The sequence below is a fragment of the Anopheles ziemanni genome, chromosome 3 (assembly GCF_943734765.1).
Source record: "Anopheles ziemanni chromosome 3, idAnoZiCoDA_A2_x.2, whole genome shotgun sequence".
Lineage (NCBI taxonomy): Eukaryota > Metazoa > Arthropoda > Insecta > Diptera > Culicidae > Anopheles > Anopheles ziemanni.
The window spans coordinates 97,077,301-97,090,514 of NC_080706.1; the positions used below are offsets into that span (position 1 = coordinate 97,077,301).

The 13,214-nt window shown below is 45.7% G+C and overlaps 1 protein-coding gene across 2 annotated transcripts in view; it reads right to left on the reverse strand.

Moving 5' to 3' along the window:
- Nucleotides 1–13,214, reverse strand: part of LOC131288848 (MAP/microtubule affinity-regulating kinase 3-like) — a 76,407-nt gene that overhangs the window by 17,332 nt on the left and 45,861 nt on the right. For both annotated transcript variants that reach the window (XM_058318027.1, XM_058318025.1), the window contains exons 3-7: nt 3,918–4,130; nt 3,340–3,560; nt 2,985–3,266; nt 2,622–2,815; nt 624–736 (exon numbers count right to left, since the gene is read on the reverse strand). In XM_058318027.1, the coding sequence (XP_058174010.1) occupies nt 624–736; nt 2,622–2,815; nt 2,985–3,266; nt 3,340–3,560; nt 3,918–4,130 (1,023 nt within the window). The remainder of the gene's footprint in view (nt 1–623; nt 737–2,621; nt 2,816–2,984; nt 3,267–3,339; nt 3,561–3,917; nt 4,131–13,214) is intronic.

The window sequence follows — 13,214 nt, forward strand, 5'->3', positions numbered from 1 at the left end:
TGGGTGAACGAAAAGAGCAGTATGTAGCGTGAGTTTGAAAAAGAAATTAAAAAAGGAAGACTTGGCAAATAGTAGCCTTACATACAGCTAACTGAATATCGAAGGAAGCACGAAAGATAATTTTTGGAGAAAGAAAAAAATGTGCTAAACGAATAATGAAATCAAAAATATTGAAAGGCGCAAAAGAAGGAGTGAAAAATCGAAAATTTGAATATGAAAGACAAAAGAAGAGATAATGAATACGCTTCAAATGCTACTTAAATAGTGCCGCGATTTTTACAAAGACACTACATTCAAGTAGAAGGTGGAAGGGATGCTTTGGAATCGGGAATTGTGTTCGATTAAAATGTAAAGATAAGTCGGTAAAACAAACCCAAGAATTATTACTACAAACCACAGAACAATTTGGAAAACAGTAACGGATAGGGGATAGAAAAGAAAAGTAATGGAAATGTCTGTCGTAGATCAATTCAGTAAGACTTAACGCAGATTTAACGAAAGAAGGAAACAGAATGTTTGTTTGAGTCACAGACGGAGACAGACAGATACTGGGAAAGTTCAAGAAAGATGAACAAGAGAAAAACGAAAAAATTAACATGAAAAACGCAAAAACCCAAACTTACGTCGGTGCTTTTTCTTCCAAGCAGTAGATAAGTTGCGAATACGTCATCGTACATGGTGTTTGCCAATGAATCTTCAATATCTTGCCTATTGTAGCCCATCGCGACTAACGCTTCTGCACGTGCGCATGTAGTGAAGGTTATAATAGTGGCCAGTTTAGGTCGGTCGGTGGTTTTTTTTGGGATTGAACATCGAGCGATCCAACATTAAACGCCACGAGTGCGTTGTGCATCGAGGCAGATAGTGGATTGGATTGGGTTTGAGTTCAGTTTGTTTGTTTGGTTTGGATAGCGCACCAACACAAACACATGTTATCATCGTTGTTAGACATGTTCGATATTGCGGCAGGTTTGGAGAACACGGGACACACGATAATTGTTTGTTTGATGAGAAATCAAATGAAACGAGAAACGAGAGAAAGAAAGAAAAGCAGAAAAAATCATTATAGGATGCGAATGCGAGAATAACAATGTCATGTCTTATGCTACATATATTAATGATTTGTTATTAGAAATGCAATAAATACTTCACGATAGACAAATATGAATCAAAAGCAGAATTTTCATTGACTATGGCCAATTTATTTCATATGTTTTTGAAACATAATATCAATCGATCTCATCTAACATTTTCCAGTATCACTGGGAATTAAAACATTCCATAAAAATGCAAAATTCTAATTACACAACTTTGAATACCAAAAACACATGGTAATGAAAAACATTACTAATCTACAGATTTAATTTTGTCGCATTTGTTGATTAATAGTCAACCCGTTGTAACATTTTAAAACTGATCAATGATAGATCATACATTCGGGAATTTAACCATTTGATTGGCCCATGATTGCTGACTGCTTTTAAATTCACTTCAAGATCCAGCAAGGATGAAAAACTTTAGATATATTTTTTTCAATTTTTACGTGACCAATAAAAAGAATCGTTGAATTCTAATTCTAAATATTTAATCAAGGACAACAGTAAGAACCTCATGCAGATAAAAACCACGAGTAATCAATTACAATACTGAATGATAAGGATGATCAACTTTTTTCTCAAATTCTTAGTTCATTTCCGATGATGTTATATGCCATTTTCAAATCATCGGCTTTGGGTTAGGCATTACAACCTCCTCATGTTTAGCCAAATTTAGCGATTGACATACAAAACGAGATACTTCATTGAGGTTTGATTTACTAAAAAACATAATGGGCCAATCAACAAAACATGACAAAAAGAAAAAAAAAGTTTTAAAGATACAAGCAGCATAACAAAAATTAAAGTGACGGAAAAACGAATGAAATTTCGGGGTTAATGCATATTTAAATACATGTGCATTAATATTTGCACAGTTATGCAACTACATTGAGAGATATAGTGTAATTTTGTGAGCATGTTTTCCATAGTAAGTAAAGTTTCTTTTGCTTTCTAGATTGTATATGCATTTATAGCGACTGTGTGTAATAGTGTAAAAAGAATGGTGTTAGTATGGTTAGAAAACAGTAAAACATAGAGAGCAAAAGAGTGTTGTAGTTCTTTTTTCGGGTTTATGCAATATGTAGAATGATTGCATTATTAGAACTAACTGTGTAAACTGATGATAAAGAATATGTACAATGCTGTTGTGTCTATTCGTTATTATAAATCTATATGGGACTCTTTTTGAAAGTAAGTAAGTTCACTCAAAAATACGCACGCAAGGTTGGATAATTTACAAACTTCAATATGAATCTATCTCGTGTTGCATTGATATCTTTCTTTGCTACATTTATTTGCTACAATTACAGTTATATCGATTCATACATCGATCTGGCACATAACACGTACGGAATGAAATAAATTTATCGGCGGAACGAACGAGAAACTGACAATGATTGAAAGGTACACAATAATTTAAAAGGAACGAACAAATTAGACGAGGAAGAACAAGTAACGACAAACAACAACACGCCACAGCAAAGTGTGTAGTAGTAGTAGAGTAGTTAGTGGAGTATACAGTACCCGTCTTACCTATCCGTTTCTGATCTTTAAGATCGGGCAACGGTTCGATGTACGGCTTCAGTTCATCATCCTCGTAACCCATGTTCATCCATTTGTCTTTCATGATGGTTTCGAGGCTGGCACGCTTCGATGGGTTCAGAACGAGGAACTTCTTCAGCAGGACCTCACAATCGGTCGACATGTAGAAGGGAATGCTGCGTTGATGTTGTATCAACCCCGCGAGATATAGTTTGTATAAGTTCGGGGAGGTATGCAATGTGTCAGAGACGATCATAATGACTCTAGGCTGGCTCTACCAAGAGCAAGGGTGTCGCAACCAGTTGCAAATAAAGACGGAACATTGGTACGCGACGATTTACTTACCGATACTTTCCCCGCAGCACGCGCTCGCGCAGCTCTTTCAGCGTGGCCCCGTCGAATGGCAGTGACCCGCTGACCAGCGTGTATAGAATCACACCCAGCGACCACACGTCTACCTCTGGACCATCGTACTTGCGGCCCTGAAACAGTTCAGGTGCAGCGTACGGTGGCGAGCCGCAGAACGTATCTAGTTTCGAGCCGGGGGTAAACTCGTTCGAAAAACCGAAATCCGCTATCTTGATGTTCATCTCGCTATCGAGCAAAAGATTTTCCGCTTTCAAATCTCTGTCCGGGGTAGAATGGAGAAGGTTTTTGTTAGCAACTGTTACTGTCTTGGTCAAGCAATATCGTGACTCACCTGTGTATAATTCGCTTCTGATGGCAGTATTGTACGGCGGATACGATTTGTCGGAACTTGGCGCGGGCTTCTTTTTCTTTCATTTTACCGTGGGCTACGAGATAGTCAAACACTTCACCACCGGACGCGTACTCCATTACCAAGTAAAGCGTTTTCTCCGTCTCGATCACCTGAAACAGCTTCACGATGTTCGGATGATCGAGCATTTTCATTATCCGTACCTGAAATGAGCGAACGGGGATACGGGTCAATTTTAAGTACGCTTGTCTCACACGCCTACCAAATTATGATGATGATTATTGTAGATTTGTGTATTTTCGAAAACATGAATTAGTGAAGACTTCGCATGTAAAGATTAAAATATCTTGACTGCATCAAGGCAAAACTTGACTAACGATGCACCTCGAGTATGGGAGAAAATTGAATCATAATTTGTTTCAAGAACTAATAGAGAAATCAAACCTCAAACCAATATCGACATATCGATCAACACAATCTTTTCAAGGGCAGATAATTCATACACACATTTTTTATGACAGAAAAATCACAAACAGCAATCCGGCGGTTCGTTGACTTACCTCCCGGTATAGCTTCTGCAGCGAAGAAGGATTCAGCTGGGTCTTATCGATGATCTTGATGGCGACCTCTTTGTTCGTGGGGACGTGCTTCGCCAGTTTTACCTTCGCAAAGTTTCCCTTGCCGATGGTTTTGAGAAGCTTGTACTTGCCGATGTGCTCCTCGCCCGACCGCCATCGTGCCGGCGTACCGCGCATTTGCATATTTGGTGAACCCTGTGGAGGAAGAAGAAAAGAGAAATTAGAACCTGGCGAGGATATTGCTTATGATGTGAACTTCATATATTCTTTCCTACTCCTGCATTTGAATTCCTAGTCATCCCGAAGTAGTAGCACCTCCATCTATTAGCCGCAGTAACGAAGATGTTCATATCAAAAGTGTGTGTTCATTCAGTAAACACAGTCGATTTGATGAAAACTTATGCAAGATGAATATCTGTAATGTAGCGCGTTGACCAAATTAGAAAAACCCAAAAACGCTAACAGGAACTAGCTGACGTGGTTACGTAAGTGGATCGTATTTTAGATCAATAACGAATCAGCCTACTACAACTCAGCAAATAACGCTTTCTTTGATGAGAAAAATTTGACGAGACGTACCGAAACGGGACGAAAAAGAGAAAAGCTTTAATAATAGTAACGATTTCCGAGTGCAATAATAGCGATGAGAAACAACGTCTCTGAAATACGCTGCACAAAGGGAAAAATTGAACCAACGGAAGAAACTGAATGCGACTTGTAAAATAGAACGAACTCACGCAGATATCTCTATGCTGTTAGCAGTGTTCTAAAAATACGCAGTTCAACAAAAACAAACTTGAGCGCGGCTTACTGCTTTTCCTGCAGGTAATATGATTCAGCTGAGATCAGCCGTATCCGTTTGGTGGAGAGCAGAGCAGGCGAGATATTTAAAAAAGGTGAGACACATATTACCTGTTTATGTCCTCTGGAAAAAAATCCAACACATGTTTTCATGTTTCCATAGAAACTGTCTAACCATCTTTGAAAAAGTTTCCGATTTAAAAAAACTGTTTCACTTTCTCGTTTTGCTCTATTCTAAAACCACAACTGAAGTTCAGCTGTTCCTTACGGTCAAGGTATGCAATGATGCATAACCCTAAACCACGGCGACAACATAACGGAAGTGCAATTGCTCCTATATAAAATGAATTGCCCTCATGTGCGAAGCAATTAAGGCGATCTATTAGAGGAAGTGCGGCTTGATCACCTTGAAATTGAACTGCCCTATCTTTCAGGTAAAACTTGTAGTATGCAACAGCGCATTCGTGTTTGAAGGTTCCGTTAGCGAGACACGAAAGGGAAAACTGGTTCAGTGAAACCGGTGAATGCCGAAAGGATAACGGCTGAAATTTATTGAAACAAAGCCATCCAGCACTAGAGACGATAATTGAAAAATTTTACGATTTCTAAAAAATTAAATAAAATCATAAATCCACCCATTTCTGTAGCCAGTAACGAACTGATAAAGGATGGATATGATGGTGTATTACCGTCCTTCATCAGCATATTAACGGTGATAAATCCAACTTCTTTATTCTTGTTGCCCCCACCACCTGTTCATAAAATGTCCTACTTCTAAATTTGTGTTCGAGTTATCTTTCCCCTAAACGCATGTCGTTATCCTTGCGCACAAGGACATCAGGGGGCTGGCAATTTGTGCGTTGCTGTTACATAGGTCATTCGTTTTTCTCGCCTAATGGAACATAAACTCATATTCTGCATCGTAAAAAACCTCTGACTGGCTCAATTTTCTTTACGAGGCGCTTTCTTGCTTGCCAGTTTCCTCAAACCTTTAAATCATAATGCTGCATAATTTCAAGCGGCACGAGGATTCAACGACGCGGATTGGATGTGAAGTGACCAATAGAGAGAAGTTTTCTTTGGGGCTCAGGTGGCGAATACGGACGGAATTGACTTTGGGCAACAGAGTTTTCTTGGTCAGTCTTAGCATTCGTTAACAATCATAGCAGCCAATGGATGGATAACAATGCGGATATGGGAGAAATACAAGTTCTTATCGCGTGGGTTTTATGTTATGCGCAATTTATCATGACTTAGTTTGTTGGGAGCGACACCTGCCAACGTTCCCTTAAAAGCCAAAGCAAATGTGTAAATTAAAATGTTTTGCTGTTATGTGGTTTAGAGACATTGAACGGTGCTTCAGTTTTCTAAACACCATAGGCGTTTTTCACCAAATGAAGTATATGCAGGTCAATTGCAAACAACTAGCCATAAAATGCGATATGTAGTAGCTTTACATCGCGTTCTCGTGTTCTCATGTAGCAGCTGACGGAGCTTCCGGAAATTGTTTCAATCAACGGTTCCCGATCGATCGATCACGAACTCGCTATTCGCCGCCCTTCGCCTCAACGATGCCTACCGAAAGGGGTCAGCCAGTGGTAGTGTCGGTGATGTATCGTGGAGATAATTTACCAGCCTTGCAATACCATTCCAGCTAACCGTTTGCCGCCCGAGCAGGGTTGACCTTTTCGGTCGTTTTATTTCAACTACCGTTTGGGTCGTGTTTTAGCCGTTCCGGGGGGACTCGTGAATATCACGAAACACACCAGACCTTCGTTAGTGGAGGTAAACATCCGAGTTTCGCAATTATTGCGGTGATACAGCACCTTTTTCGTGCAGAACGACACGATGTAACGAGTGTGCGCCACACGAACGCTCCCCCAAGCGGTTCTTGTATGTTTGTGCATGAAAAAAGAAAGCAAAAGAGCTTGAAGTGTGACTTTCCAACTGCATGAAAATAGCAAAAACCCGTGTGCCTTCTGGCTTTGCCTGACAGTGGGAGGTAGATGTCTGGAGAATATATATATTTTTACTTCTCAAAAGACGGCAAATAGAAACTCCGGGAGCGTTTCTACTATCTCACCGTTGGGTTGATGCGCTTGACAGGCGGATGGCGATATTTGAGCGCACATTTGCTTATCTTATCGTGTGCAAAGCAAGCAAGCAACCAACCAACCTACCCACACCCCAAGATAAGCAAGATAGCGACAAATGGAAGTCGCCATCGAATGTTCCCTCACCGGAGGGCTACACTAACGTCAACGGTGGTTGTTGCTTCACCGGAAGGAAAACACTTTTATTTATAAATATATGGCGAGCTGGTGTACCAATTATTGAGGATAGTTTTGGAATAAGAACTAGGGTCGGTTGACCACTTTGAAGGATTTGTATAAAATTCTGCAGCTGCAGTTAAGAATGCTCTTAACAATTGAAGCACCAGCAAAGAACTATTCATTATACACTTGCATGTAAAAGTGTTGGAAAGTAGAAGCATTTTTGCAGTATAATCTTAACTAAAGTATTTGCGATGCCCTGTGAAAATTATTGAGGAGAGTGCCAGAAGAGAGTTCCACCCAGTGGAAGCTCAGTAAAGAATCGTCCCCCTCGATGTTCAACGCCGCCGAGTTTACCTGCACTTTTTGCGACTGAGCAAACTGTTTCAGCACCTCTGCACTGATCTTCTTCTCGGTGGTGATAGTCGGCGTGGCAAGTATGGAGGCCGTAGCGGCAGCAGCCACCGCCGCCGCCGCCGCCGCTGTTTTGCCGGCGTTCGACGTCGTCGTTCCGCCACTTCCCATCGAGGAGGAAGTGGTCGACGAGCTGCCAGCGTTGGAACCGCCTCCTCCACTGCGCGACGGAAGAGGGGTTGCTGGTCCTCCTTTGTCACCGGAAGTGAGCGTTGCCGCTAACGGGGCGGATGGAGGTTTCGCCATTGTCATGACGATCGGCGGCTTCGGTGCGAGCTTCTTCAGCCGAATAGTCTTGACCGTCGTTTCGGCGTTCTTCGTGTCCGACACGGTTCGGTTGACGATACGCGTGGCCTTCGGCTTTGGCCGGTAGCCGGTGGAGCCGCCCGTCGAGCTGCGCCCCTCCTCACCCCGTTTGAACGCATTTTGTCGTGCGTGCGCCAGATCGTCCTCACTGTCGTCGTCCGCGCCACCCGACCCGTCTCCACGCTCCAAGTAGCCGAATCCGTTGCCCGTCGCCACGTCGCTGATGCCGGTGTTCAGCAGGCTGGGCAGCTCACCATAGTGCACCGGACGGTCCTTGCGGCGCGCTACCATCATCGAAGTCATGACGGGCGAACCGGGAGAGCCGGGCGGTTGCAGGAGCAGATCGCGCCTCTGCTTCATGCGTTCGTCGAACTCCATCGTGTTGATTTGTCGCTCCAGCGTCTGCAACACCGACAGGGACTCGTTCTCGCCAGTCGCATTCGTTGTTTCCTTCACCTGAACGAGGTCCACCGGATCTTCCGGGGTGTGCAGCAGTGGCGAAGGTTTGGTGATGTCGCTCAGCTTGAGCGTATAGTTTTCCCGAATGTCTATCTTCGGCGCCGTTCCAGCAGCTGGAGCTGGAGTTGCGCCGAATGGAGTCGGTGAAGGCCGCTGCATCGCCATGTCATTGTTGTTGTTGTTGTTGCGTAGGTTCCGCTCGCGGACCATCGCGGTACGTGGTGATGGTAAGGGGGAGGTCACCAGCGGACGACGCAGCCCGGACAGGGTGGGCGAAGTGACCGACGAGGAGGTGGCGACCTGCGATGTTGCCACCTCGAGCTTGGCCGGGGGCGCCTTCAGCCGGATACTCTTGCGTATCGCCTCGTTTCGTTCAAACTCCTTGGAGCTCATGATGATGTCGCAGAGTCACACAGTCACACCTCACAAATACTCGAACCGACCACACTGTAGCGTTGAAAAGCCTCGGAAAACTTCGCAGATGAACAACGGCACCGATTCAACGAACTGCTGGCGAAACTTGCACCGATGGTCTCGCGATGGACCGCAACGTCTTATCAGTTCCGATGGGGTGTAATGTGGAGGCAACAGCTAACCACACTTTGCACATGCACAACAGTGAGATGGCGGACTTTTCTCTGTATGTTTATCTTCTTCCCTCACTCACTCTAACTTTGTCTTTCTCTGTTTTCCTTCACACTGGGGGGAGGGCTTATCAGCTCTGGGAAAGCACTACGCAGAAAAAAAACACAGCCGCTGACTCACTGAAGAAAGTCCCGGTAGCTCTAGTTCCTACTAGGAACTGGATCGCGCGGTTCAGGACCGGGCCAACACCTGTGTGATATTTCGGTTCGGTGGTGGTTAGTCACGTTCGCTTGTGTGCTCATGCTCGCTGCAAGACGGGGGGGAGAGAATCAAGATGTGGAAATGTGGTCACCATTAAATTGCGATGGCCCAACAGTTGGGCGAGTATGATCGAATGCCGGAAGTTTGGAAGGAGTAGGCGGCGGATGTCCTTCACCGATGATGGCGGATGATTATTTCCTTGCGCACTGCTTCCGAATTCTCCACCTTAAGATCTAGTGTCGCTTCGAGGATCGCTCGAGGACGGACGTCAATTGGTTCACGGTACATTTGACACTCAGAGCGCTTAGGCTTCGATGGATGGATGGACGAACACAGAAAACAAACACACCACCTCCAAGTCACCGACACACATAAAAACATACCCCCGGCTGGGCCACGACACAGAAAGCAATGTCAATAATTTACCACGAACACCTCAGCAAAAAAAAAAGAGTTGGTTGTAACGTTTTTAACAACTAGTTATTTCATCAGAAGCGATGGAATAGAAGATGCATTTACGCCAGTACCCTCGGATATATTCGGAGTGAAGGAGAGACCTGCCCTGGCACGAACACCCCTTTGGGTCATCTTATCTTGGTCACCACAAAGTCGGCGCTCACCTCACAGAACACAGAATATCAAGATAAGAAACCCGACAGGTTCCGTCATGTGGCGGAGAAGACAACCACCACCACTTACACACGCTCGCAACGTCTCAGCGGACAAATGATGATTATTATGCGTTTACTCGAACTCATGGGGCCGAACTCATTTACAACCCCCTCGTCCGCAAGTCGGACTCCCCAATCTCGCTCCTCCGCTGGTGTGCGATCACCTACACGATGATTGACGGATGCGTACGTCCTTTGAAGAAGCGGAGACGGCTCTGCGGCTCTTTTGCAAAAGCTGTCATGTGATGTGCCGTGTTGCGAAGGTGGGCCTCCTCTGAGGGCCACGCCAAAACCCGTGATGGTCAGCAGGCAGTTAGATCACCCGCTCCTTCTCCGAGAGTTCGGTGCAGAGGAAGCTGTTTTCGAAAATGGCACGTACGTGCGCGAATATACCTCTCGATATCGGGTCTGGCCGCGGACACGCATACGCAACTCGCGAGTGGTTGTGTGCATGGTGGTGGAGAGGATTTATGACGATGTTGTGCTCTCCCTACGGGGTTCTTTACGGGGGGGTTGGTTTCTGAAGTCTTTGAAGGTGGCACATTCCTGCCTCTTGGTGGTCTATTGTTTCGCGTTTGGATTAACCAACCATGCACATCATATATCCGAGCGGGAAAGAAAAGCAAAAGTGCACTATTGCTATATGATCTCATCAGCGATACGAGTGAACAACGTCACGGCTCTGCGTGGCAACGACTACAGATACACATACTTAGCTTCACTTAGCAACAACCGAAAAAAAAACAACTAAAACCCTCTCCCGAGCCCGATAATACCCAGAGGAAGGTGATGAAAACAATGATATCACATATGGTAACATGGCGGTTGTGACACTGACACTCCCCCTTCACGTCTCTTCCTTTTCCTGCCTCACACTCCTAGCCACAAACGCACCTTTCGGCGGGGACAAACCAAACCAAGTTCTGCTGCAATCGTACAGCTGCAGTCGTAGCCATTTTGTTTTCACTTCAAACAAGGTTCCTCTAGTGCTCGGTAGTCTGCAGCGTGTCCTAGACTTGCAGTTGTGACTAGTGGGATTCTTGGGGTTTGTGCAGCAACTCCAAAGTGTACTACCGTGTGCAGCTAAGAGGGGTTGTGCAACGTCTCCGGCGAGCCGCAACCTGACCACGACTGGAAGTACATTGGCGGCGGCACTCGGAGGCGAACCGTTTCGGTTTCGGACACTCGCGCACTCTCTCTATCTGTTTGCGTCTACGCCTCCAGCACGCGCGCACAAACCTGGCAAGTGTGGGTCTCTCCTCAAGCTAAAGTCACGGCCAGTACTACTTACAAACCGTGCGCACCACCGGTCGAGTACTACCACACTAGCCGTCCCCTGGCTGCTTGCCTGTCAGACCACACCACACAAGGTTGCCCAATCGAACGAACTCGATTTGAAGTGTACCCGCACCACCGCAGAAGACCACGGCAGAGTCGAAAGTTATCGGAAAAACTGTTTTCCACGTGTGTATTTGTGCCCTCGTTATCGCGTTATCGTACCCGCTGCTCTTCGGTAAAGCGGTGGCAGTGCGGGGAACAGAGCGGATGGCGCAGAAGCGAGGATCATCATCAACATGCGCCGCCGCGTCGTTATCAAGTCCAACCGCGATATGGGGGAGAGATCGATAATGGACTTCCACCAGCCAACTGTGCCGCCGAAAATCCCCATATGAACCTCGCACCTCAGACGTTCGCGGAATGGAGCGGAGGATAAATCTCTCAAACCATACACAAACACCCTCCCTCCCTTTGGGGCGAACCACTACAATCAAGCGAGGATTCAAATATGGAGATACGCATGCTCACGGAAGAAAACCCACGGCTCACGCAACGCCAGCAACGTATCCCAGCCTCTTCTCTAGTGTACATTACATTTTGATGGATCATTAGCCACAAGCGCCACCTCCAACATCCCCAACGCACACACGCACGCGAATTTGGTGCTGGCGGCCTGACGCGTTTGTGTGGTGCCTTTTTTGTCATGCACCTCATAGTCCAGTCACCCGAAGGGAGCAAACATATCATAGATAGCGACCTAAAAAAGGTCAACGCGTTCCGCTTTGGAAGGAAGTTGCTTGGGGTGGTTTACTAAACAGGGTTTCTTTGATTAGTCACCCGAGCCAAAACAGCAACAATAAAGTGATTTATCTGTCTCTCTTAGGCACATGGTTGGAACAGTGTTCAAGAAATACACGGAGGCTGAACAAACTAGAATTTCGACTAGGCTTATTTTGGATCGTCGTTATTCAAGGTCGGTTCCATAGCAGAGTTTCCAAAACAAAACTCTGAGAGAGTGGATAATCGTAGTTTCGTTTGAGGAGCGAGCGTTTGTTTGTACAATTTGAAGATCATTCATTCCACTCGAAAAAAACACTGATCAATTTCATGTTGTTCAAACTGAAGGAACGGTTGGAACAACAAAAAGTTGTCTATTACCAACGTCATTAAGTTAATGCAGCGATTCTCAAAAACAGTGTCACTACCATTTTTCGCGACTTTTCATTCTTTAAAATAGTCCGATAATATGCCACGTATATTTCGTAATTTGTGAATTACACATATGTATCCTTAAAAGTGTTCCTTAAATTTCTCAAAATATAATGTGATGATAACATCATACCTTTAAACGTAATTTCCAGAGTTTGAGAACCTCTGGTTCTGGTGAAATCTGATAGTCCGAGATGTTTTTTTTTTTTGGGAAGTCTTTTTCCCCCAAACGATAATGACAATTCAATTAAAGTAAAATACACATTGGCAAATTCTAATGGCATTGGGCTAGTAAACCGATCTCTTCGTAAAGACATATTGCAGTCCCCCCGAAGTCAACGCCGGGGAGTGAAAGTACGCGGTAAGAAGATATCCACCAACATGTCGAGAGTCTCAATCGTGGAGCAGATATATTTACCTTGTCCCTCTTGACATCCTGGACGCGGGCTTTGGCACTTTTGGGTTTGTCGTGGATGGGCTTGCTCTTGGCCACCACTGGCAGCCCACCATCGATCATCGTCACCATCACCCGGCGGTTCTGGTGCGCAGCTGCTGGCACGGCGGCGGTGGAACTGGATTGCTGCTGCTTGCCGGCGGCGTTCGAGCCGGACGACTCCACGATCGATGACGCCGACGGCGGATGTTGTTGCTGGTGCGGGTGATGATGGTGGTGGTGCGAGTGGTGGGACTGATTCGCGTACTGACCGTTGGTGAGATTGGCAGGCTGAGACACCAGCAGGGAGGCGGACGGAGTCGTGGCCACCGCTTTCGAGTGCTGCTGTTGATGCTGCGACTGTTGGTGGTGATGGTGGTGGTGGTGTGTGGCATGCTGCAGGAGTGCTGCTGCGGCCGCTGCAGCCGCCGCTGCTTCGGCCTCCGAAGACTGGATCGTACTAAGGCGATGGTGGTGCGCCGCACCCGCCGCTTTCTTCTCGCGCTGTTCCTTCTCCTTCGCCAACTGCGCGATCGTGGCGGGCGTATGGGACTTGGAGCGCTTCAGGAACTTCATCATCGGATTGCGC